Source organism: Harmonia axyridis, chromosome 5 (assembly GCF_914767665.1).
Source record: "Harmonia axyridis chromosome 5, icHarAxyr1.1, whole genome shotgun sequence".
NCBI classification, from domain to species: Eukaryota; Metazoa; Arthropoda; class Insecta; order Coleoptera; family Coccinellidae; genus Harmonia; species Harmonia axyridis.
The window spans coordinates 27,946,303-27,972,011 of NC_059505.1; the positions used below are offsets into that span (position 1 = coordinate 27,946,303).

At 35.5% G+C, this 25,709-nt stretch overlaps 1 protein-coding gene across 7 annotated transcripts in view; it reads right to left on the reverse strand.

Annotated features, from left to right (window-relative positions):
- Positions 1-5,263: 5,263 nt before the first annotated feature.
- The window catches only part of LOC123679897 (calmodulin-binding transcription activator 2), a 274,862-nt gene continuing 254,416 nt past the window's right edge, over positions 5,264-25,709 (reverse strand). For 2 of the 7 annotated variants that reach the window (XM_045617448.1, XM_045617453.1), the window contains 19 exons: positions 24,949-25,020; positions 24,658-24,870; positions 21,988-22,329; positions 19,981-20,329; positions 19,290-19,925; positions 19,006-19,235; positions 17,904-18,179; positions 15,846-16,165; positions 15,513-15,764; positions 15,272-15,369; positions 13,977-14,069; positions 13,121-13,188; positions 11,328-11,494; positions 11,091-11,272; positions 9,330-9,657; positions 7,979-8,053; positions 7,826-7,853; positions 7,210-7,313; positions 5,264-7,152 (listed from right to left, as the gene is read on the reverse strand). In XM_045617448.1, the coding sequence (XP_045473404.1) occupies positions 7,134-7,152; positions 7,210-7,313; positions 7,826-7,853; positions 7,979-8,053; positions 9,330-9,657; positions 11,091-11,272; positions 11,328-11,494; positions 13,121-13,188; positions 13,977-14,069; positions 15,272-15,369; positions 15,513-15,764; positions 15,846-16,165; positions 17,904-18,179; positions 19,006-19,235; positions 19,290-19,925; positions 19,981-20,329; positions 21,988-22,329; positions 24,658-24,870; positions 24,949-25,020 (3,852 nt within the window). In that variant the 3' untranslated portion in view covers positions 5,264-7,133. Of the gene's footprint in view, positions 7,153-7,205; positions 7,314-7,825; positions 7,854-7,978; positions 8,054-9,329; positions 9,658-11,090; positions 11,273-11,327; positions 11,495-13,120; positions 13,189-13,976; positions 14,070-15,271; positions 15,370-15,512; positions 15,765-15,845; positions 16,166-17,903; positions 18,180-19,005; positions 19,236-19,289; positions 19,926-19,980; positions 20,330-21,987; positions 22,330-24,657; positions 24,871-24,948; positions 25,021-25,709 lie in introns of all 7 variants that reach the window. The other 5 variants (XM_045617450.1, XM_045617449.1, XM_045617454.1 and 2 more) reach the window with 5 other exon arrangements.

A 25,709-nucleotide genomic window follows, 5' to 3' on the forward strand; every position in this document is an offset into this window, starting at 1 on the left:
TTTTTCTTGCAAGTAGCTGTTCACAAGTTAACAAAGGCCGTTCAAGATACATATATCGGCTCAACTCGTACGGCACCCAATTTCCTTGTTTCTTAATCATTTCCATGTCTTTCAGGCGTTTTGAAATGGCTTGTTGCGTCACTCCCAATTGTCCTGCCAATTCTTGTTGCGTTTGACACGAGTCTTGATCAAGTAATGCCTCCAATTCTGCATCTTCGAAAACCTTCTCTCTTCCACCGCCATGCTGGTCTTCTACGTCAAAATCACCGTTCTTGAAGCGTTGAAACCAATCTCGGCACGTTCTTCCACTAATAGCGGCCTCACTATAGGTATTTGAAAGCATTCGATGAACTTCAGCCGCAAATTTCTTCATATTGAAGCAAATAATTAAAACCTACCCCAAATGACGAGAATTTGGCTTGTACGCTGACATGTTTAATCGAGAATAACTTTATGATGCAAGCACAAATCGACTAATATTTCCATGGCGTTATGTTTATGTTTACAAATACCTTAGCTTATTGTTTGACATCTACGATCTATTTATTTCGACTACCACTTACCGCTACAGCCATCTATTGCAAAACAGCGGAAGCAAAGTTGTATACCTAAGTCAGTAAAGAACTATATTATTGGTGGTCTATACTGGTGATGATATACTCATAAACCGTAAAAGGCACCGATTTTTTACTGCCGTGTTAATTTCAAAGAAAGTAAAATTATTGAATGGCCTGCAGGAAGATCTGAACAGGATAACGGATTGGTGCAGGGACTGGCTCATACCCATCAATTTGAAGAAATGTGTTGTGATGCATGTGGGAAAAAATAATCCCAAGTGTGAATACAGGTTGGGTGGACCCATTTTGAAGACTGTTTCGAGTCATGAGGACTTAAGAGTCACTGTGAGTGACAACTTGAGTTGGTCTGGACATGTTATGCATATTACAAAAAAATGCAGACGGATGATTTACCTTATGAGGAGGGCTTTCAGTGGATGTGATGTGGACGTTTGCTGTAAACTTTAAACCACTTATGTGAGACCACTTCTCGAATTCGCTGGACCAGTGTGGCACTCTGGTCTTAAACGAGATGTTGATCTTCTCGAAGCGATTCAGAGATCAGCTACACGTATTCCATACGGAAGAGTTCGTCCTAGTTACAGTGAGCGTCTACGCTTTGGCTTGAGCACCTTTGAAGACCGACGTAAGAGGGGAGACCTTATAATCACTTTCAGATTAATTCGGGGATTCCTCAATTCTGCAAGAAGTGCATCGTTCGTCTTAGATGCAAACAACCTCAGAGGTCACGAGTTAAAGCTGAAAAGGGAGAGCGTCCGAACTACACGTCGACAGGGATTCCGGATTCCTCGTAAACAGAATTTTCGACATGTAGTCCAGTCATTTAAGCTTAAATTAGGTAAGAATCTCGGAATTCGAGATACCCAGCTGCAAGTCTGTAAATACTTGTATATTGACACCCTAAAAGTTGTCTCAAAACCTACATATGGTAGGGTGTAAGCAACTATTAAATTTGTAATGTGGAATGGACTGCCAAGCGAGGTTGTTTGTGCTCGTAGTATTAACGTGTTCAAAAACAAATACGATCATTACATGTCGGACCGAAGTGTTTAGGTTGTGTCTTGTGTGCGGGTTATTTGACTTTCCTCTCTTCTCGTTGTCAATTTCACTGTTCATTTTTGTCTATTGTTCCAATGATTTTTTATTTATTGTAATATTTTGTATTAGTATTACTGAGCGGTAATAGGTTTTGCCTTCGCTCTCAATCATAATAAATAATGATAATGATTATTCGTTCATTTTATCGAAAAATTTTCGTTCTTCATCTTTGCGAGAATTCTAAAATTTTATATTTTGGAAATCTGGGGGGGGGGGGAATTACCTCCAGTACCCCCTCTTTTATATGCCCTTGAGCACACCTTGTCAAAAGCGTATAACAAAACATTTTTGTAAGTTTCATCTGTATTTCTAGAGACGGGAAGAAATAAAAAATTCCACTTATTTCAGAAAAATTTTAATAGATATTATAATATATAATATTATAACAATATAATAGTTCGAGACTGCACTCTTTATAACAAAAACATAAATTTTAAACATCAGTAAATATTATAAATCGTAATACGAAACTATAACTGGAATGCAAAAACAGGTCTGCATATGAAATATGGTGACTGAATTGCATTTCATAACAATGGGAACAAATTAGATTATTCATTTGAGAGTTAATACAAGGTGATTAGTGAGTCAAACTCGGAGCTTTGAATTTAACACCTAATTCCATTGTGACTGAATTGAACGAAAACGCATTCAAATTATGCTGCATCCCACAAAAGCTTCTACTGCTTTAACTTGTTAACATTTCATACGATTGACCACAAATCCATGGATTCATGCTTAACTCATCATATGAATAAGTTAGACAAATGTTTACGCAGCATAAGATGAATATTGTATAGTAAAAGGTTCGTTTTAGCATCGATAGAATTCTTTCTGCAACAGTAAGCAAATTTGGCAGATGTTTAAAACACTCTATTTTAATTAAATAAAGAAGAAATTAATGCTAATAAAATAAAATGAATAAAATATTCTGAATTCACATTTTAAGGAATATGTAACTGGAGAAAGCAAACACCTGCCTACTGTTGATTAATTACTATAAAAAATTTAAGGCAAATATAGGCTATCTCCAGAAAAAGACAACTTGAACCTAAAAATCTATGTTGTTAAAAAAGATTAAAAGTATTTTATGAGAATTATAAGTGAATTATTGACAATAATAGGAGTGCAGGAAGGGGAACGAAGTTTTCGAATAAACTTCAACCTCAAATATGAATTCAAACTGCGCATGTCTTCAACTATTAATCCGCACAAAATTCTAGGGACAGATTTGACTGTCCAAAACCACAGTACTGGCATAAAAAGCTGCTTGAACAGTGGACTACGAATCAAAGCCTTAGTTTTATCCTCTGCTAAAACAAACCCATTTTTCAACCATCATCTTTAATTCATTTTTCTGATTGAGTTTTGATTTCTTGAGTATTACCACTAACCACCCTTTACAATAAACTATATAAGCCGCAGATAATGCGAATGCAGTGTTTCAAGCGAGAAATTGATGCCTGCTGCGAAACACATATAAGATTTTTACAGATGTGTATCCTGAAAACCTGTATTGCTGATAAAATCTTATACATTGTTGCAAATAAGGCTGTGTAGGAGTGTAGTATACTCTAAAGATTATGAACAAGGTAATGGTTAAAGGAGTACTGTGCAGCTATACTTGCAGAAACACTACACAGCGTTCTGTCGCTTCATTTCACTATAACGTTGACAGGATCCAATTCGTTTGATTGGTTGAGAAACCTGGTACACTATAGTGTTCTAGAAGTTAGTTGGAAATCTATCGGAAATACTACAGAATTTGGAATTGCGTTCAGTAAATTTATGATTAAGGAAGATGGAATATAATCCAATATAAATAGTATGCATATTTCAAAATAATTTCTGCTATCAGTATTATCAAATACACAAGCAACTTTGGTATCTATAGTTATAAAAATTTAAATTCTTGATTTGAATATAGGTACTTACATTCGAATATTATAATTCTATTCATAAATTTTGAATTGTTGAATACAAATTTACATATTTCGATATTTTTCAATAGTTGGTGTTAGTATCTTTTCCGAATTTACAAGGAATTTATAATCTAGCTGCAAAGAAAACCACTCCATCAACTCTTTATTATTCTTAACTATTTCGAACCTAAGTTGTACCCCTTGAGAAGATCCTAGAACTTAACATATGTTTTCTATCTGTCAATCACTTCACAATCCATTGATCTCAGTTTTCGCGAACAAAAATTCGCCAATTGGTAAAGAAATATATCGGTCTACCAGATCAAAATTTGAATTCGAAATCAACCAAGTTGAAAGATCGTAAGAAACATTTAGTGCCATTGAATATATACATTTCATTTCGTATGGGTTAAAAATAGAAAAGATATTTTATTAACAACGAAATTGATTATTGGATGCATAATTATTATTCTTTTCAAAACTGAATTATTTTAAATATAGGAATCAATATACATAAAGCCGTTGAAAGAATGCAAAAATTTCTGAAAATAAAACTGTATTTTTTGCTTTTAGCAGAATAATTTAGAGTGATACTGTCTGATGTATTACTAAAGCCAAAAATCAGAGACTGAGCTATATGCCAATTCAATTGAGGCTATAGTTATTCATTTGTATATCGATTGAGTAGTTTTCAGCAGAACTTTACCTAATGCTAATTCTTGAATCTACTTCTAATGAAAGAAAAAGTTGGAATGTTTGTGAACAATATGCACTAGTTCATACCGAAGTAGAAGTACCACTTTATAGTGTTACTTCTCCTATATAGAAGGAATCCTAAATCTATATCATATATGTAAAGAGAATTCGAAAATGCCTAATATGAAAAATTCACGAACATCGAGAATTATCATGAACTATATGTGAATAAATAGATAAAATTTTCAAGATCAACAATTATTCACAAAAACATATATTGATTTCATTAATCAACGATCAAATGGTTAAATTGAAGTCAAGTATCGGTATCAAGTATCGGTAGGTATAGGTTACCCCAACATAGAGTGATAAATGATTATGCCAGAAAAAATCTGAAAACTTCGTTTTCGAATTGAATTTCAGTCCTGAGACACATCCAAATCTGAAAAAATAAATTTTTGATTGAATTCTCGGAAACATTCTTCATACATCGTATGTTTTAAAAATCAAGTATTCTCTTAGGTTTACGTCCTTAGTGAAATACAAATCATATTCGTGGTAAGATTCAATCAGATATTACTTTATAAATTACAAAATTTTATTATACTTATATCCTTATTTCCATTAAAATGAAGTCTTTCAGCAATTTTTTATATTTCTATTGATAATGTTATGATTATATTTATTTAAATTCAATCTTTATATGTGAGTCGTATTTGAAGATCTGATTGATATCAGAAATGGATGTGTATTAATATATACCTTCCAGGCATTTTTTTCAAACTGTATATGGTTTGTATATTACATAGAGTAATGTTGGAGAATGTTTTCAAGAATTCAATGTCGTTCAGATAACGTTGATAGCAATTCATATAAAGCTAAAAAAACAATGATACTCTTTATACTTAGTCTACTCCAAAATAAGTGCCAAACTGCACAAACAAATCATAACGAAGAGAACAACAGATGTATAGCTAATCAACTTTATGTACAAGGATTTGAAGTACAACATTTGGATTGTATTCAATCCTGTCTGCAGGTACATGTGTTTCTTTTTTGAAGTGGAAATCAAACGACTCTCACTTGTAATTGACTAGTCTCGAAAACATAATACTTTTGTGCTAAATAATTTCCAATGTTGAGCACCAATACCTCGAGTTAGGCAATACATGAACTAATCTATCAACAGATTATGTACACCTTTCCATTGTACAATAATATGAATCTATATCTGTACATTACGTATTAAAATATTAACTACAATGATATGTATGAGCAAACTTTGCGTTGTTCAACTAACTGGACACTCAAATTGGAAAACAAATTCAAAGTAGTCAGCGTTGGTTAAAGTCTGCTATACTGCAATTACTCCTGATTCGTCTAGTCTACAGTGATGGCAGTGAAATCAGTCAAACAAAATCATCTAGAACTTAGGTTAAGACTATAATAGAGGTCTGAAGCAAATTCAACGCTATTCAACTTTTTTCAACCGGATTTGAAAATATGATTTATCCTTCCGAAAATAAGGCTCTTGTTGAATTTACCCCAAACAACTCGAAAAAGTAGTAAGACCATCTACCTACATCAAAAAGATAAGAGCTAAAATTATATACATATTGGTAACACATTTCTCTCACCTTTTGTCATATGATCGAACATCTCACAATTATACTAAAACCCCTCCAAAGTATATGAAGGCATAAACAATTTCGAAAAGGAGGAGATTAAGTTCTACCTTCTAAATTATTCATGAAATGTGTTGCCAAACTACAATCACAGCTTAAAAACAGTATAGTAACTGAAGTCATCTCACTTTTTTGTCAATCTTTCGCTACAATTTTTTCGATAGAATATATAATCATTTCAAGTTGGTGTAAACGATTTGTCCTCATACAGTCACAAAGAGTAAGCCTTATCATTTCCAGAAAGCTTTCAAACTTGAAGGAGCAATATTTCTCAGGAGGTGAAGAGTTTGGATAAAAAATATTCCTTTCGTTCTTATTATATGCATAGCAGTGCTATAGTCTACTTATATTTATTTTTTTATATACCTAGTTTCAATTTCATTTAAATACAATAGTAGGTATATTAAGTATCAAGAACGTTAAGCATGTTTTATCAATAGAAGACCATTGTTAAAGAAGAAAATTTCCTTAGATACAGCGTTTTTTGCACGATCCAATCATTTCTCCATGATTTAAGTAAATTAATATCCACTAACTTATCGGAAAGTCCAAAGTGACATTTGTATAAAAGTGATATTTTTGATGCATTAGTTTCAGTGAATACCAATTTCACTAATACATGAGGTATTAATGTAAGCAATTGTACTAACTGTCTAACTATAGGTTTTTATTTCATGTTTCTAAGTCATATTATTGACAAATATTCAGAAATCTGTTTTGTTTTCGGCTCTTAATTTTGTGAAATTCAATTTATTATTATGGAAAAGACTGTGCGTAACTTTGGCCTTGTTGTATCAGATATCGTAAGTGATTGAGAAAGCTGAATCGTGCAAACATTTTATTTGTATCACCAATACACCAAAACAAAATTGAATCAATAAATGGAAAAAAAGGAGAAAAACAAATTGTTAAGATAAATCATAGACATTTCACGGCATCTCTTAGAGAAAATCAAAAAAATTAGAATATTCCGAATAGAAATTTAAAATATTCCAATTATACTATTACTTCACGTTTTCATAGAGCTCTTTCAAGTTAGAAAGCCAGTTTTAAAGAAAAAGTTATCTAATGAACTCCATTTTGCCTTCATTGTATTGAACTCCTATTCGTTTAACTCAATCGTCCAACTCTAAGAGTGGACCTGCTTAGTTAGCTCATTTTGTATTTTCTGAACTGAAAACAAAATTGTTTAATGATATTATATTTTTTTTGAAAGATTTTTTTACCTGCTATTTAGGCCGATGTAGAAAAACACCTCTGGAAACTGTTATCTTTGAGGGACATCCACTGACTGGTCCACCAGCTTCTCTCTTTCGGCTCGTTCTCTCTGTAACCTATAAATATTGTGTTAGTTTTCAAATTCTGTCAGGTATTGTTTTCCGAATCAAATCTTCAGAATAAGAATATTTACAACCCTAGGTTTCTAGTTAATACGTATAATTTTATCTATATTGGGTATCACAATTAGCAATCACTTGTTGAAATTTCAGAAAAATTAGGTGACTTCAGAAAAAATATTTTGATCCACACTAAGTCATATTATTACCTAGTCTCATTCACACAAATCGTTTTCTATGTAGGCTCTGAGGTATACTCAGAGTCAGAATTGAGTGATCCCAATATCATTCCGACTATGAAATACAATAATTGTTTGTTTTTATTGCATAGTAATCCACTTTTCAATATTCCTCACGATGTAATACTAATAACTTTTAATTTTATTCTTTTAATTATAAGCCAATTCTCCACCCCACTAAACTCAGAAGAACAAAGAACCTGTTTTCAACTTCATATTTTATAACTGTATAATATTGCATACTTCCATGAAAAATTAATGGAAACTCACCATGCAGCTAATATCATCTTCCCATAAACTGGTTAGCAAGAAGAAGATAATGAATTGAATGAATATTTTTATGAGAATTGCAGAGGCATCAATATAAGAACTGTGGTAAAGGATGTAACCGTCAAAATAATTGCAAAATAGATTTCTACTTACTTATTTTTTGATTGTCTCATGAATTGTTGTATTTTTCTGGCTGCCTGATTCTGACGTCTCTGAGATATTGTCCGTCTATGAAATATAACACATATTAAAAAAAAATCCTTGACCAACAAAAACCTTAAATCAAAAATTAATATTTTTCCTGTCACACAAAATTCACTGAAAAATATTGAATTTGGTGAAACACCTGGTATAGACAAGTCCTATTAATCAATTCCCAGCAAACACGTTACATCACTTGGCAGTTTCGCGAAGTCTCAAATTGCACATTGACAGATATCTTCATTGCGATTACGCATACTTGTTCTAAACATATTTATTTTGCGACATTGCTTTGTTAACAACAATTCGAAGATGCGGTGATAATAATTTGAGGATATTAATAAATAACCACAATGCCATCCCCATAGAAAGTGGTGAATTAGTAGTTAAAAAGTTTACCATCGAGCGACTTCGCAACGAAGTCTTTTTGAGAACTACACAATGTTAACATGAATTGGATGATATTTCAAATCCTTTTTGAGTGGGTCACTTTATGTTCTCAATGTGGCTATTTATTCTGGTGAATGTAATAGTAAAACTTTGCACATTATTATTTTCAATTATCCATCTGTGGTACTGAAATATCCAGCCCTCAAAGAGTCCGACGAATATTTATTTATTCTCCTTCATCTGGATGTAATAAACAAAAACAAACGATTCAGAGCAATCCGAGAGGTCGTCGGTGAAACCAGAACGTGATCCTAATAGAAGCATTTTTGCAACAAAATACAGATTACGTATTCACTTGGTCCGTTTTCTGGCTGATCGAGCGATATTTCGAAAACTACAATAGCTATAGGCTTCCCGTTTTTTCAGTTTAATTTGTGCGTTGGTGTCTGCCATGTGGCTGGTGATATAGTCCAAGCAGTTGATGTTTTTGTATTTGTCGCTCTCCAACAAAGGAAAGAATATATATGTAAATATAATTATGTAAATTGCTTTGGCAAATCATTTCCAAATATGTATTCATCGATATAAATACAAATGAAGTACAGCAAAGTTAAAACTGATTAGTAACAATCAAAAGGAAATTGAAATAATTGCGTTACTTTATTATGCCACTGCGTTGTAAATCTTTTCTGTTATTTCTCTATGCCGCCATATCTCGAATTTTCATTTGGTTTATCTCTATATCTCATTACCTCAGTCGAATTCAATCAAGAATGAACTTTATAACTCGAAGTACGCCTGAGTTGAACCAAATACATAACTCGAAGATAAATATTGATCTCGTGGTGTTTCGAGTTAATGAGAGTACTCTATATCAAAAAAATTTGAAGAAGAAAATATACAGCAAACTTACCTAAAACCTGTTGGTTGAGGTTCACTCCTCATTTGTCTCCCCTCCTGCTCCTTGTAACTGCGGTAGTAAGTTTGGATACACACAGCCGCTTGTTGGCTCTTCTTCAAACTTTTGTTCTCCCGATAAGAACGATACCCATGCTGTATAACAGTAGCAGCGCGAGTAGCCTGTTTGCACCAAGCGAACTGCTTGTAACGACGATAGTAGTTCTGTATGACGATGGCAGCTGCCCTCTCCTTCTCTTGCTCCCGTTGTTGTCTGCCTTTGTACGAGCGGTATGCTTTTTGGATGACCTTGGCTGCTTCATACAGTTCCCGCTGCTCCCGATCTAGAATAAAAAAAGATACCTTCAGATGATAATAGTAATAATAGTGCCTTTATTATAAGAAAAAAAATATACATTATATGGGGGCGAAGTCTAACTTGAGCTACTACACTTGATCTCAAAATAAAAACAAATCAAGGAAAATACAAAAAATAAAAACAAGAAACAACAACCCACAAGCAGCAATGACAATGACAGTGAACTCAACTTAACAAATCATCCCTTCACAATAGTTTCCTCAAATTTTTTTTTAAATAATCTGACAGAGAGTACCCCACATGAAATTGAATAAACATTATTTACCTTCACTGCATTATAAGTGAAGGTGCGCTGAAACATGACTGAACCGAATCTAGGCAATATAAGCCTTCGTCCAAGTTGCCTAAAGGCAACTTCACGAACATCACGCCTAAACATCAACTTTCCCCTCGAATAGGGAGGAATGGAAGAGCTCAAAATTTTCTGTACCGTTATCCTCATCTGAAGGCGAAAAATATTCTCGACCCTGAGCCATGCAAGTTTATTTAATTCAACACTTATTCACCTATCATATTTTCTTAAGCCAAAACTGAACCGGTAGCACGAGTTCTGTATCTTCTGAATTCTATACCCCGCAACATATTCAAGACGAGGATAAAAAATTGCCAATCTATAGTTAGGAGAAGTCCAAAAAATGTCTTTGCCGATGATAACGCAGTGAAAAAAATTATTTTTTCAACATAATGACAATCATAATGCCAAGGGTCTTGCATTATTAAGTAGAGCATGGAAATTTCTACCCACACGTGTTTATTTCAACTCTAACAGAAATCGTTCTGGGGAAGAAAGATATGGGGAAACATTTTTTCACATTTTTTCACATTTATTTTCAATTTATTTGACTGACAATAGCCCATTGGTGCTGACAAATCTTCGTTTAATTGATGAACAGCACAAAAAACAAGAGAGGGAATTTAACTACTTTATACTTCATGCAATATACATATCCGAAATAAAAATCAGAAATAGTAGTGGAATGGAACCCTGCGGAATTCCTGAGGTTATCGGACAAAAATCTGAAAAGATGTCAGAAAATGTGAAAAGGTAGGACAGGTAGGAAATAGCTCAATTTAGCACAAAGTAGGATTAAGATCCAAGGTATCGAACGCTTTTGCGAAATCTGAAAATACAAGAATACTAGAACCACACTTATCTAAAGATCGTAAAATCGTCAGTTATTATTCAGCAGAAGAATAGTAGTACTGAAACCACTCCTGAAACCTGACTGTTGGGCAGTAAAAACTTCTATTTCAGTGACGTAATTATAAATCTGAAGAAAAAGAATTTTTTCAAGTACTTTCGACAAAGCTGGTAACATACTCATGGAGCGAAAATCGGCCAAAATTTCAGAGTAAAATGACTTCAAACATTGGCAATGTAATTTGGAGCAAACTTACCAGACAACGTCAAGTTGGAGAAGTCTTTCTCGAAGATGCTTCCTGAAGCTTGAAAGAACTCGCAGAAATCAGCTGTTGTAGGTGGGGGAGAAGGAGAATCCAGAATGAAAGAAGACGGAGACTGCAAACAGCTAGATGAAGCCGGACTCAAGCTGGAGCAAGGAGTACTGACATCGTAGTACCTGCAAAGAATAGTGTAAGGAATAACAAATTTGGGCAAATGTCAATGTTGTTTACCTATAGTTGTGATCGGAAAACTCGAAATTGAATTCATTAGACTCGAAGCTGCAGGATGATTGATCGAATAGGGGTTCCATAAAAGTATCTTGTAGGGTATCTCCTGATAGTTTATCGGGAGGCCCGGGACTGTTGCCCAGAATCATAGCCTCGCATTGGCTCTCGTTCTGAAAAAAAAGAAAGATTATTCCTTCAATGAAGTAAATATTATTATCAACATATGGAAAGAGAAGGGGTTTTTACCCATAAACTCAACATTACAAAATGAAAGAAATTCATAAACTACTAGAAATAATAAAGAAACCCGCACATATTCACGTTAAGGCGATTATAAACTAATATACATGCGTGAAATGCAAAATGCGAGTATGACCAATATGTCTGACATACATGCGTGTCATTGATAACCAATCACACGATTTCTCGTTTGTTAAACAGACTTCTTGTTTGTTAAACATATTAGTCTGAATGCGAATGAAGAATAGCAGTTTCTGTTATTATTTCTTTCTTTGTTCTATTTATATGATCTTTTGATTTTGTTTGCCACACAACTATGAATTCAAGAATGTTGCTGCATGTTTGTCGTTCAAGAATTCAGACCAGTCCGTAATTCTTGCGAGTCATATACACGTGTGTTGTTTTTAACCATACACTGTCAAGCACCGAGGGAACAAGACTGACAAGCCTTCAGAGAAAATGGGCACCTTTAAAGGCGCTTCTGGTCTCGAATAAACTGGTCGAGTCGGTTTTTGAAGGAATTCAGGGAATATGCACCAACAAAACTATGTGGCACCCCATTCCATCCGACGAAAAGTCTGTTTGAAAGAAACATTTGGAGCTGTGTGGTACTGAAATTCTCTCTTGTCAGTTTGAATGCATGGTCACATGGGTGAGTGCTGCTTCTAATGTAGAGGTGATCTGGATTCACACCAAATAACCCAAGCGGAGCCCGATAAGTCACAATAATATTACCTCTAACATGCCTATCCCAAAAGGTTTGCAGACTCAGTAGTCTCAAATGAGCGTGATAGTCTGGTCTTATCCTCCCAAAGGAAATCCTCGTATTCCAACGCTGTACAGACACGAGGAGAAGTTGATCGTTCGTGAGAGAAGGGCACCACACCGATTCAGCATATCCAATTAAAGGACGTACAAAGATGCAATGAAGTGTTTGATACGTTGCCAGGATGCAACCCCTAATCGATCTCTGAATCATGTAGGTCATCTGTCTGACCTTTGCTGCCACAACCACCACATGGTGAGACCAGCTCAAATCATAGGACATTATAATGCCAAGATAATTCTAGTGGTCAATGGGAGTCAAGCAGTAACCATCGACTGCACATTAAGACTTAGTATCATTTCTACCTAGAAGTCAAACGTGGAATTTGCTGGTCTTTAGTGGTAACGAATATTTTCGACACCAATCCTCTACATACCACAAATCCTCCTGAAGGGACCTCGCATTCGATGTATGGTTAGTATTTTCATAACATCAGAGTTGTCAAAACGTCATTGGGTGTAAAAGTGATTAATTTGTTGAAATGAATGTACGAATGATTCTGACAACCTTTTATTAATGTTTTAGTAGAAGCACAAGTTTTCGGTTGCGCGTTATATGCAATATTGAGAAATAATATATGACATATTTTTTATGATCAGGTTGTATATGAGATCTAATTCTCATGGTATTACACGATAGAACGATGTTATCAATTAGATTCTGCATGAATCTCAAAGAGCGTTTCGACGTCAATAATCTGACTCTTAAATATTTTCAGGTATGGACCTACCTTAATTCTATCTGGCATAGCAGCAATTATTTGTTCGGCCAAAGTGAGAACTCTTGCATCTTGATCCCCTGTAAGACATAAGACATCAGTGGAAAGTAAAGAATGTGAGACTTGTTCAGCAAGATATAAGATATGAGGTGAGTAAATACACTAAATTATCATGCGGAAAGGACAGCATTTGCAGTGAGAAACTAATATATTATTTGTTATTCAGCGCATATAGAAGACTCCTTGCATTTGTTCACTAGGCATTTCTAATATTGTAGCATTGTACCTACAGCTTTTGTGTGTAAATAGTGATAGTGCATGAACACATCAGTGGAAAGCATTTTGAAGCGATCTACATATAGTGGTTTCAAATATTCTTACTGAATCATCAATATTTCTATTTTCGATTGTCTGGATTTTTTCGAAGAAGTATTTTATATGCAAGGAATTAACTGCAACTGAAAGCCATACAAAATAACATGCATCTCGAAGCAGCGAAAAGGAAAGAAGGCTAAATTTTAGTCAAGTTCTTGAAGAATCACGAGATCCATTTAACGCTATACAAGATTAATTTTCAAAGATTTGAGATTGTTGGAAATACCTGATTGAATTGTCAGTAGTAGGTGCAGACTAGACTAAGTTAGTTATGTATCGCTTATGAAGGAACAAGAAACATTGATGTAACATCGAAACAACATAAATTAGACAACATGTACCATTTAACTCGGATAACGTCATCTGCTTTAGCCAGTTCTGCTTGATATCAAAATACGAACTTTTAAAACATCAAGTCAATATTGACAAAAAAAAAACTGAGCAGACTTGGTGAAAAGCAGTGGCGTTTCCTGGGGTCTGGCGTCGAACTGACCTACGGCAGCACCGGCATGGATTTCTGATGCCTCGTCGTCTGAGACTGCCTCTACGTCTATGAGCGGACTTCTTGCACCGTCGCTCAACTCGCCTAATAACATCAGATAAATTTAGCCATCGTTGAAGAGAGCGGAGGGTACACCATTCCACAATTGAAAAAATCATTTGAAACAAAATATAATCTTTAAAAACGGTGAAAAGCGCATAAGTGCATAAATAATAAAATCAATATTACGCGTTCGGATCATGCCATTCCATTGACGCCTCACCAAGAGGCTTTACCGATTGAATAAAATCGATGTGTAGAACGTGGATCTTTTCGATATAACAGACACAGAGCTTTTGTTTCACAATGGGCGCATTTAGCAGAAAAATCGGTAGCGTAAGTAGCTTCGCTACTGATAGGTATCAGTTTGGCAACGTTATTATTCTCTGCTGGACGGGTTGCTCCTTTTCTTGATAGCAATAGGTTCTGTGGGGCCTTCTTGAAGGTTACTTTATGATGAAAGACAATTTTCTGTTATAATATCAATTTATTTAAAGTTTGCTTGCGGTATTATTACTTTTTTATTCTTCAATATATGGGAAATTTATTCAGAATGTTAATAAACGTATATGTTCCAGTTGCCACTATTGCTATATTTGAAATTTGAATTTCGTCCCAAAATCACTCTCACGACTGTCACTAATGTAAGTTTCTCAACATGTTACCAAAAAGTAGCATACAATAAATTTGCTACCAAAGAGGGCGACCGCTCCGTAGCATACGCTCCATAGCAGAAACTGATAGAATGCGTTCAGCAGAAAATTCATAGAATATTGACAACTGTTCCACAACAGGGCAAATGTGCAAATAAACCTGACGTTCTGAAGATATTAACTTCATCTCTATTCGCCCTCATTGAACAACTAAAACCGAACAAAATGATGACATTTTGAATAAAATTGAACCAGTAGATTGAAATAAGACTGAAATAACAGAACTAACAGAAGAAATGCTAAGCGAATTAACGGTTGCTTGCCCCACAACATCCCCTCCACCATGTCTGTGACGTCAACCCGAATTCCCTTATTGTTGACTCTTGTACGACTAACCAAACATTTTATTATCCTCATAATAATTGCTTTGGGGCAAATGCTCTATATCCGCTATATTCGAAGATACATTCCATTTCGGTTTTAATCTATCAGTATCGTTTATCAGTACCTATATCAAATACTTCAACTTTATCACTATCACTTTACTTACCGAAATAATTCACTCATGAGTATGTTAAATGGGTTCAAACTTACACAAAACGAAATCCATCTTCTTTCCGTTAGGATCAGTTGGATCGTCCAAGAAGATGTCATTGGCGTTGTTCAGTGGTAGTGACATACTTCGATCATACCTGTAATTTTGAAATTACCTTGGTTATATTTTAGAGAAATATTTTTTTTCTATATGCTCCAAGATATAATAAAATAGGAATATTGAAGGGTTGAGATCTTTTTCTGATCTAACACGATAAAATATCCCAAAAAATCAACTTACTTCGATAACCTAGACATTTCTCTGGCAATAGCATGCTTAGATTGTCTCGGCTTCTCAAATATACCAGTTAGGTTAATTCCGCTATCAATCGACGGTCTCTTGACGAGCTTCTGGAAGCTTCCGTTAGATCTAGTGCTTGAAGAGTAATCGGAAAGCATCGGACTAGGGCTAGAGCCCATTATCTTGTTGCAGTCCAATGAAGAATCGGACTCGATGTCAAGATTCAGCATTTTGTACTTGTTCGTCTCACTCCTGAAAATATATCGATCAAAACAACCAGAAGATGGACACCAAACACGAAGAATTTATCCAGCACAAAAAGCAGATAGCTACCTGGTTACAGCTCCTGGTCGTAAAAACACCCCGTCATGGGATCTACTCGTGGATGCTATGGAAACCAAGGAAGTGAGCGATTCAGCGGGCGAGATGGCAGAAGAATTATCGAACGACGTGCCCATTTTATGTACAGACATGCCCATTTTTTCTCTTCTGCTTTCAAGAGTTTCTATCTCGCGTATCAGTTGAGTGTGGTTGTTACCTCTAGCACATTCCAACGCAGTCTGGTTGAGCCCGTTTTTCACGTTTAAGGCGACGTGATTCCATTTGTACAATAATACAGCAGCTGCCTTGTGTCCTCTGCTACAAGCCCACATCTATTGAAAGGAAAAGGAGCAATTAAAAAAACAAGTTCGGAAAAAAATCAGTTAAGGCAGGAACATAGTACAGTTGGCGTAACGCAAAGGTGGCTAGACCCGATCGACGCGTCGATTGGTCTTGTGTGCATACATTGAAAGCCCCTGTTGACGCGTCAATTCACTTTTGTGAGCACACCAGTGAAAATAATAATTTAATAATAATTAAAATTATTACTAGTACACAATAATCTAAATGTAGAGTAGTTCTTCTGTTGATTTCGATGAGGAGTTAGGAGAAACAACAGTAGCTATGTTACTACAATGTCTTCACAGAAAAAATTAGGTACATGGAACCTTTCGGAATAGGAAGGAATGTGATGAATTCCATTCTCTTGTGAAATTATTTTGGAAAACCGAGAATGCCGTTAGATATTTCATGTATTTCATGTGCATGCTTCGAACTCAACGCATGAATGGCCTTGACGACCAACGAAAATCTGGATTCGTCTCATCGGTAGCCGACGGTCACCGTCAAACAGAGTCATGTTGTGCTAGTATGTTGACTTATAGGGAAAACATTGCTCCTGATTTTCGTGCGCAACGTCGCCGTCCGCCTGATCTGCGTCGACTAAGAATGTTTCTGTCTTAATGCGGCCGGCGTTAGGGATGAAACAGTGAAGCGACTGTTTCAGGCGTCTCTATTCGAGGGGCGGCAATTAAGCCCAGTTTGTGGCCGCCTTTTCATAACTCTACAAAAAAATTTGTCTTAAATCTTAAAAACAACATGAGGTTGATCAGCTCCGCTGAGTTTATCAACATTCCCTGCAATAAAAATCTCCAAACCGTCTTTACTAAGCCGCCTGTTCAATAAATAACACATGGCAACCCAACTAATATAAGCAGTATTGCCTATTACCCTGATTGAAAGAGGGATGAAATGTATTTCACAAAGACGAAAAACAACACTATCTTCGCTTTCGAATTATGTGGAAGTTGTTTACACATTCAACATATTATGGAAAATTTCTACGATTTTGCATTGGAAACTAGTTTCTCTAATTCTGTGGTTATTCCGTCCATTCTTCCACATCTTGTAGAACAAAATCGTGCGAGAATATATCAGAAACGCACAGTTTTCATGGTTATATTTTATTATTCTATGTTGGTACTCCGAACTTTCCGCCACGGCTTTATCTGTCAATTCATAAATTTGCCTTAAAGAAATCTGTTCTGCCAACCAACATTTTTCAATGCAAAAATCACTAAGATATATTTATGGAAATATTTCATTAATTTCAATGAAAATGCAATGAATTAGAGAAAAAAATGTATAATACTCGTACAGAAGGCTCATTCTACCACTCGTTCATTCCAAAACTCGCCACTTCGTGGCTCGTTTTTGAATTTTGAACTCGTGGAAGAATATCAATGCCTTCTGCACTTGTATTATAAATAACTATACTGCCACTTCTTCATTCACTAGAATTTAATTTTTTTGAAGCACGATTACTAGATTCTTCACCGGAAGTAGAAAGTTCTGTATTTTCATTCTTTACTTCAGGCGCCAAAATTGCTGGCGCCGTCCCTGTGTCTTAATTCTAAACTGTGAAATGGATATTGGAGTAGGATGATAATTTCATGGCTTGTTGTCATGTTGACAATGGGTGCCAAAGAAATAATGCAAAATTCGTCTAGAGTATTTTGAAGAGAGTCTACCTAAGGTTACCAAATCATATTCTTGATGAGTTCTACTCACCAGTGGCGTGAACCCGTCGTCATCCCTGCTGAGAGCATCCATTTCGGTTTCAAGGAATAAAGAAGAGTTTTCTGATCTCCAATTCAACAGGGCGGAAAGTAATCGGGAATAACCTAATGCTGCGGCAAGATGCAAGAGGGTCATACCCCTGTGGCTGGGGAACCAGGTGGAACACAATTCTTCGTTATGTCTTCCCGTTCTTGAGGTCATCGTTTGACAAAAGCTCACCAGCCGATCTTCAAAATTTGATTGGGTGAAGAGAGCCGTATCTTCTACCTGGAAGTGAATCTTCTTGATTATAAAGAAATATGATTACGTTTCAATGCTTTCGCACAAAATGCCATTTAATGCATTCAATCAAGCACTTATTAATGCATCAATCATTTCATTGAACTGTCTGTACAAATTTCTGTAACCATAATCACTAATCAAATTCATGTTGGAATACTTCAATCTGTTATCAAAAAGTGCCCTTGGATAATCCTTTAATTCCTGCAGGTGCTTGACTAATCAATAACGCATCAAGAGCTGAATTAATCGTTATAAGGATCATCAATAATCAATTTGGTTCACATCGAACAAACCAGTTAAAATGAAGTGGAAGGAAAGAGTTATTAGATTAATTAGTGTATTAACGGAGACCTTCACCTATCGAGAATATCAATTGATATTTTGATACAGGAAATTCCCGCAAAAATGTGTCGCCTGTATTATTTTCGAAATTTCCAATGTCAGGTTAAGAATGGCTGGATTTGTTCACTTAATTTATTGTTCGGTTGTCGTAGATAATCAAGAACGAATATGTATTTGAATTTATCAATCTAGTGTTAATTGGAAATATAAATGAAACTATCATCTCAAGAATTACCAGTAATTGCTAGTTGAAACAAAAAGTATGTAATACCCATCTAAAATTATTGTATCGCATCAAAGTGAGTCTTTTCGGAATACCACCTTGAGTCTGCCAATATAGCTACCAAAATAATTCACATAATCCTTTCAATCTCAATTCAAAAAATAATTATTTCCTCAGATTTTATCGACAAAATATATGAAGTCGACTGAAGAATTATTATTAATCCATTAAATATAAAAAACTTGCCACGTCACAGCCATCAGCAGGTTCCTCTTTGATCTGGAGACGATCGTCCATAGCTTCCAATCTTTGCAGCAGTGTAAATTTTAGGAGATTGTCAGTAGTTTTTTCCAATTTCATTTCAGGTGCGGTAATCTGTTGTTCCCGAGGTGGAAGCTTGTATTCGAAGATGACGGAGTTCGAAATGACATAACCCTCACATGCAACTTGTAAATTAGCGAGACCGGCTTCATGGGCTGCAAAAAATAAATTATTTGGTTTTTGCATTGGTTAACACAAGAGTTATTTACCTGGACAGTAGCACCTCAAAACTCCACTCTGAACCAGAGTGGTAGGAACTGGGAATGTATCAAAAAGCACGCTGTACGTCCGATTGGTCTGCCACGGTCCCGTGACCAACACTTTGACGCCCCCTTCTGGATAAGCCCATTCGGGAGAGTAATCTGTGATCTTGGCAGAACCTTCAACCGAGTTATGGACCTGTTCGACCTGCTGCTTCTGATTTCGTTGCATTTCGGATGAATTATTAAGATCCAAAATTCCATTCTGGGTAGATTCCAGCACTTCCAGGTCCGGAAATTCACCCAACATGTCGAACGCGTCAAGGTTAACGAAAACATCGTCGTCCACAGCATGTGTTGGTGATCCCACAACGTCACACGTGTTGATGAAATCCATGGGATTTATTTCGGTGTTCACGGAATGCTCGATTGTGTGTTGCTGGATCTGACAACTGCTAGGCTCGTTCTTCTCTTCCCTGTGTCTTTGCTGAACGTTGAGATTGCTAGAGCAGAGGGGCATGTTGGCTGAGAGGGTTCTCTGGATGTCTTCTTGCGATAAGTCTAATGTTTCGTTGAAATGACCGTTCATTGTGTTGGATGGAATGCCGTTGTGTTTGTTTATAGGTGAACTTCTGTTGTCGAATCCTGGAAAAAGTGCTTCGATAAATAGTACAAATACTAGAGATAAAAATGTATTTACCCAGCATAACAACGTTTTCGTACTCCTGACGTTTGTATTCGTTAGTGCGTTGATTGTCTAAACGTTTAGTAGGAGTAGGAGGAGCGCTAGTCATGATCACTTCGTGCTGTCGACTGAAATCCAGCATCGCTTGCTGAAGTCCATCGCTGACTTCCATCTTGGCTTCCCGTCTACAAGAAGTGTCCATCGCTTCTTGCTTCAGAACGTGCTCGTTCTTATTCTGCCTCTGATTGTGATTGTTGGTGATTGCGAAGTGCGTCACCGATTGGTGATTCTGATGCTGTTGCGCAGTATTGTTGTTCAGGATTAGGAGACCACCGCCGCCCTGGATCTGTGATAAACTGAGGACCTGCAACAGAATATTTCTTTATGGATTCACTGTGCCACTTTTTTCAAACTGCTTGCAGGAAACTCAGAATTGATGGAGTCGATAGATAATTATTCTTTTTATGATTTAATTATGTTCTACATGGGATAAACTTATTGTGGAAATGCAAGCGGAAAATCTAGGAGCCTGTTCGGAACTGCATGACCTATCATTACTCAAACACGCATTAAGCCTTCTAATGAAGCTTTTAATCTTTCATTTCAGTGTCTCAATATCAAATTCTATATCATATTTTAAAAGATCTCTCGGTATGTGAGATCTTCATACCCAAGGATGAAAGATATTTTTTTCGTAAGTGTAATGAGTGAATAAGTAAAATAATTGCATTTGATTTTCCCGAAAAGAATCGAAAGAACATTGAGCAGTATTTTAACAAGAAGTGCTTATGGCAACAAAAATCCGATCCGAAAATGAGGATTTGTGCACTATAATTCCTTTTGTTAAAAAATATCACATTGCATTGTACTTTTTCGATTTTTCCACAGAAGACAAGACTATTCAAGAGACCTTAAATACTTGTTATCAAAAATATTGTAATTTTTCATGGCACAGCTGCCAAAGTTTTGCCGCGGGTAAGATGTCTAAAAAACTGGTGTGGTATCTCACTCTTGAAAAACTTTAAGATGAAAATGGATTTTAAAGGTTAAGGTTCCTTTTCACTTGATATCCGCATCGTTTTTTATGGTGCTCACGTCGTCTTCATGTCGAATTTTGAGCTTAAATCATTATTAATAACAAGTTCAATCACTTTTGACAGAACAAATGAAAATTTTATAATGATACCGTTCATTGGTCAATTCTTTGTATAGCGCCATCTTAACGAAGAAGAAGGAAAAGGGGCCCATGCTAAGCCGAGTCGAAACAATTATCATAATTAAAATCTAATCAGCGAACACACCAGTATTTTAGACATCTAAGCCGCGGCTGAACTCCAAAAAACTGCTGACAGGTGCTGTTATACAGTTTACCCATCTAAAAACCATTTTTAATTCAAAATTGAGCGTTTGTGATGGGTGAAATTAAGAGGAGGGAGGTAGTTCTAATAAAACCAAATATGTGAAAGAATCCCAGAAAGTCTGTAAGAGCCAAGCAACCACACCAACTCTTGAGTAAACAGGGTTTGATAAGAAACATATTATCAATGGCTTTAAATCTAATTTTAATATCACGCAACGTTTATAGACTTTTCAACTGGCTTCCTCAAATGAAAACAAGCTTCGATCCGCTTGTAAATGTTAAAATTAGTTTCATACAACATAAATTATTCGAAAAACTTGGTTAATGTCTGAAATTAATTATAATAGCATAATATTTGGAAGCTAATTGCCAATTTTTTAATTCCGAAAAAAGTACCTCCTCGAGAAAGACTCAAAACCACAAGGGATATGCGATTGGAACTTTCAACTTTCTCGGTCGCTCAGTTGGTGAGAGTGCTGGACTAGTGATTCGGAGGTTGCGAGTTCGAGTCCCGCTCGAGAAGGTACTCATTCCGTAATTGAAAAAATGTCTATTAGCCATTAAATATTATGCTATTAGAAAAAAGCTTTGATCTGCTTGTAAATTTTGGAATTAGTCTCATACAACAGAAATTATGTCATTAGACCATACACCGAACTCACCAATGGTGGAGTGTTGGCAGCATTCGAGGTATGCGTGGCTTTTTGGACGATCTGTTGTCCCCTAATCTCCCTGGAGTATACCCGAGGTGGTTGTCCATTGGTGTGGATCGTGCCCGAACCGGTGGTCGATGATACTTGATTGTTGTCTTGACGGCTTGGCGGCCTGCTGTTCACAGGTCCGGGACGGTGCGTCTGTCGGCGGGTTGGATGTGAGCAGCTCTTTCCGTCGGCGCAGGTGGAATCTGGACATCCGCATTCGAGCTGTTTGACCAGAGCAGCTTGACGCGCCACTCGTTGTTTCTCCATCAGCTGGCTCACGATGGCTTCCACTGTTTCCGCAGTCTAGAAATGAATACGATTCATTGTAGCTTTCCTGGACCGAGCAAAGATCTTTTAGGCATTGACTAGTTGAAAATAAATATAATGCTGAAGGTTTTCACGACCGTCGTCGTGTTCAAGTCGGATTTTCAACTGAAATTTCGCTTAATACTGCGGTAAGCATCTTCAGAAGTTTCTAGGTAACTCGATTGTAACTCGATGCTGAGTTTTTATATCGAGTTACAATAATTACAATCTTAGACTTAAAAATCTCTGAAGATGCTCACTGCAGTGGTAGGCGAAACGTTTGATGAAAAATCGATTTATGTAAAGATAAATAATTTTGAATTTATATTCAATCATTCTTAACTAAAATATACAGAGTGTTTCCAAATTATACGTGAACATTGGAAGACGTTTAATATAACTCATTTGCTGTCGTTTGAACCATATTTAGTTATCACCAAAAATCAACTGTTTACGACATATTGAAGTTCTTGTGATTTTCAAGAAATTTCTAACCTTCATTTTTCGTCAATTTTTTTTATTATTATTTTCGTGGCCAGCGAGAAGTCCAGATCTAACACCGTTAGAATAGAAGAAGCAGCGAGAAGATTGAGAGTAAATTTTAGTTGGAAAGTAACAAGTGAAGAAATAAGAGAGAGAGCACGTGCTTGTATAAGGAAAAGAGGTGCTAATTTCAAACATAATTTATGAATACAATTCTTACTTATAATTTTGAGTTTGATTGCAAAAAGAAATTCATTACTTTCCTTACTTTCTCTTTCTCCTTTCAAATCAAAACCTGCTAAAACAAAATTAGTGCCTGCATTCTAAAGAAACTTTTTTACAAAAAAAGACAAATTCCTTCTTCTTTTTGTAAAAAAGTTTCGTTAGAAAGCAGGCACTAATTTTGTTTAAGTGTTTAGAATAATTTTTTCATATATAAATTGTGGAATTCGAAAGTTGCAGGAAAATTTATTTTTCCTTCTTCATATACCAACTTTCAAATCAAACATCATACTAATTCTTATTAAACATCTAATACAGCATAGTTTTGCTTTTTTCATACATATCATAGGGGAGAAATTCTTTAAAAAACTCAAGAACTCAAATATCTCGGAAAGAGTTGATTTTCGATTATCAATAAACATGGCTCAATCGACAGCAAATGAGTGATACCAACACCTCCTTCAAGGTTTACGTTTAATTTGGAAACACCCTGTATACACCCCCAAAACTGAGCAGAGTGCGAGACATTCACAGGAAATTGTCCACGTCCATCTCATACGGATGAGATTATGAAATCCAAGAGATATTTCTTAATTTATGTCTCAACATTGTGATGACTTCATATTCTTCAGAATTAATATTGATAAAGATGAAATAGAGAGGGTTACTAAAATGAAATACTTAGGATTGATTTTAGACGAGAATTTAAAGTTTCAGTTTCACGTGGATTATATCGCAAATAAAATGTCCAAAAAGGTTGGTTTCATATCTAGAATAAGGAGTAAAATTGATATGAATACGTCACTGATGTTGTTTAGATCATTGGTACTTCCTCATGTGCATTATTGCTCGTCAGTTATGTTTAATTTAAATAAAGGTAGCATAGATAGGTTACAAAAAGTGCAAAATATAGGTATGAGAATTATTTTGAAATGTAATAGAAGAACTCCCATAAGAATATGTTAAATTGTTTGAAATTGATGAGTGTCAATCAAAGGATTATTTATAGAACATTAGATTTAATATTCAAAGCAAGGAATAAAATGTTAACTGAATATTTGAGTGAAAACCTAAAATTTGCTAAGGAGATACATAATTATAAAATACGACGTCGAGATGATTTTTACATAGAAAAAGTTAATACTACATTAATGAATAAATCCACATTTAGCAGGGGATTAGTTATCTTCAATAAACTACCTGAAAAGATCAAATATTGTAATAATTATACAGAATTCAAAAAATGTTTAATGAGTTATGTTTATGAAGAATTTAATTGAGTTAGTGGATTACATTTGTATTGTTTTCAATAGCCGAGTGCTAAATAAAGTTTTATTATTATTATTATTATTATGTTATGTGGAATGACGTGGACCCCGTAAAATTAGTTCTTTCACATTCAATTAGGTCTTTCACATTCATCGATTCTTGTTGTCCACTTTGTCAGCTCCTTTCTGCTGAACGATATTGAAATAAATCTTTAGTATCCCGTTTACCATTATATTTAATTACCAAACATTCTCAGTAGCTGAATGTCGAGCCTATTAATTATAAATCCATGGCGTTGGTGTTTCTTATCGTATCGATGCAACGAAATTTTATGAATATTTTAATACTTACAGAAATCTCTAATTCGTTGTTCAGGTCTGGTTCTTCCTCGCTGAAGAACATAGGTTTTAACTGGGATACCAGTTCTTCCTTCGTCCACTCTTTCTTGTCGGCCCATAGCGATAGGCTTGGAGTTATCACAGCTAGTTTGTTGTCGTCTGGGTATGGAACGTTCAGGTAATGGACTAGAACTATATCTGGATTCTGAAAATTAGAGAATTTATTCTGTAGGCTCATTGAACAGAATGTCCACTATTGACGAGAATGTGGATGATGATAGATTATCAAAATGCTTATATTCACCTGGAGGAGCCAATAGCATCTTCTGTGGAAGGTCGGAAGGATAGCGGAATGTACGTAGCACCCATATATACACTGAAACAGGAAAAGGTGGTGAAGAATTTTTCAATCGCAAACACAATTTTGTAATAGGTACATGGATAATTTCGCCACTCTGTGACTTCACCAGTTAAAAGTTAGAATTGAAAACTAATGTTGAAGTTTTTTAGGTAATGATAATATTGAAAATTAATGGTATCATAGTACATTATTAAATGAATAAAAAAAACAACGACATTAAAACTCACTATATTACATCTGTATTTGGTTGTGAAATTGGTTTATTCGATTTCGTATAATTCGATGGATGTAAAACATTTTGTTCAAGAAAACAACTGTCTTACTGTCTTATCATATAACAGGCCAATTGAAAAGTCCCCGGTCTACCATAGTAAAACACATTTTTTTGGCAAAATTCGATTTTATTATTCAACATAGTTGCCTTCGAGGGCGTTACAGCGATTATAGAGATCTTCCAACTATTCCATACCATTTTTGTAGTACGATTTGTCTTTAGCTTCAAAATAGGCCACAGTTTCGGCGATTACTTCTTCATTGGCGCTAAATTTCTTTCCAGAGAGCATTCTTTTGAGGTCTGAGAATAGGAAAAAGTCGCTGGGGCCAGATCTGGCGAATACGGTGGATGCAGAAGTAATTCGAAGCCTAATCATGCAATTTTGCCATTGTTTTCATTGATTTGTGACACGGCGCATTTTCTTGATGAA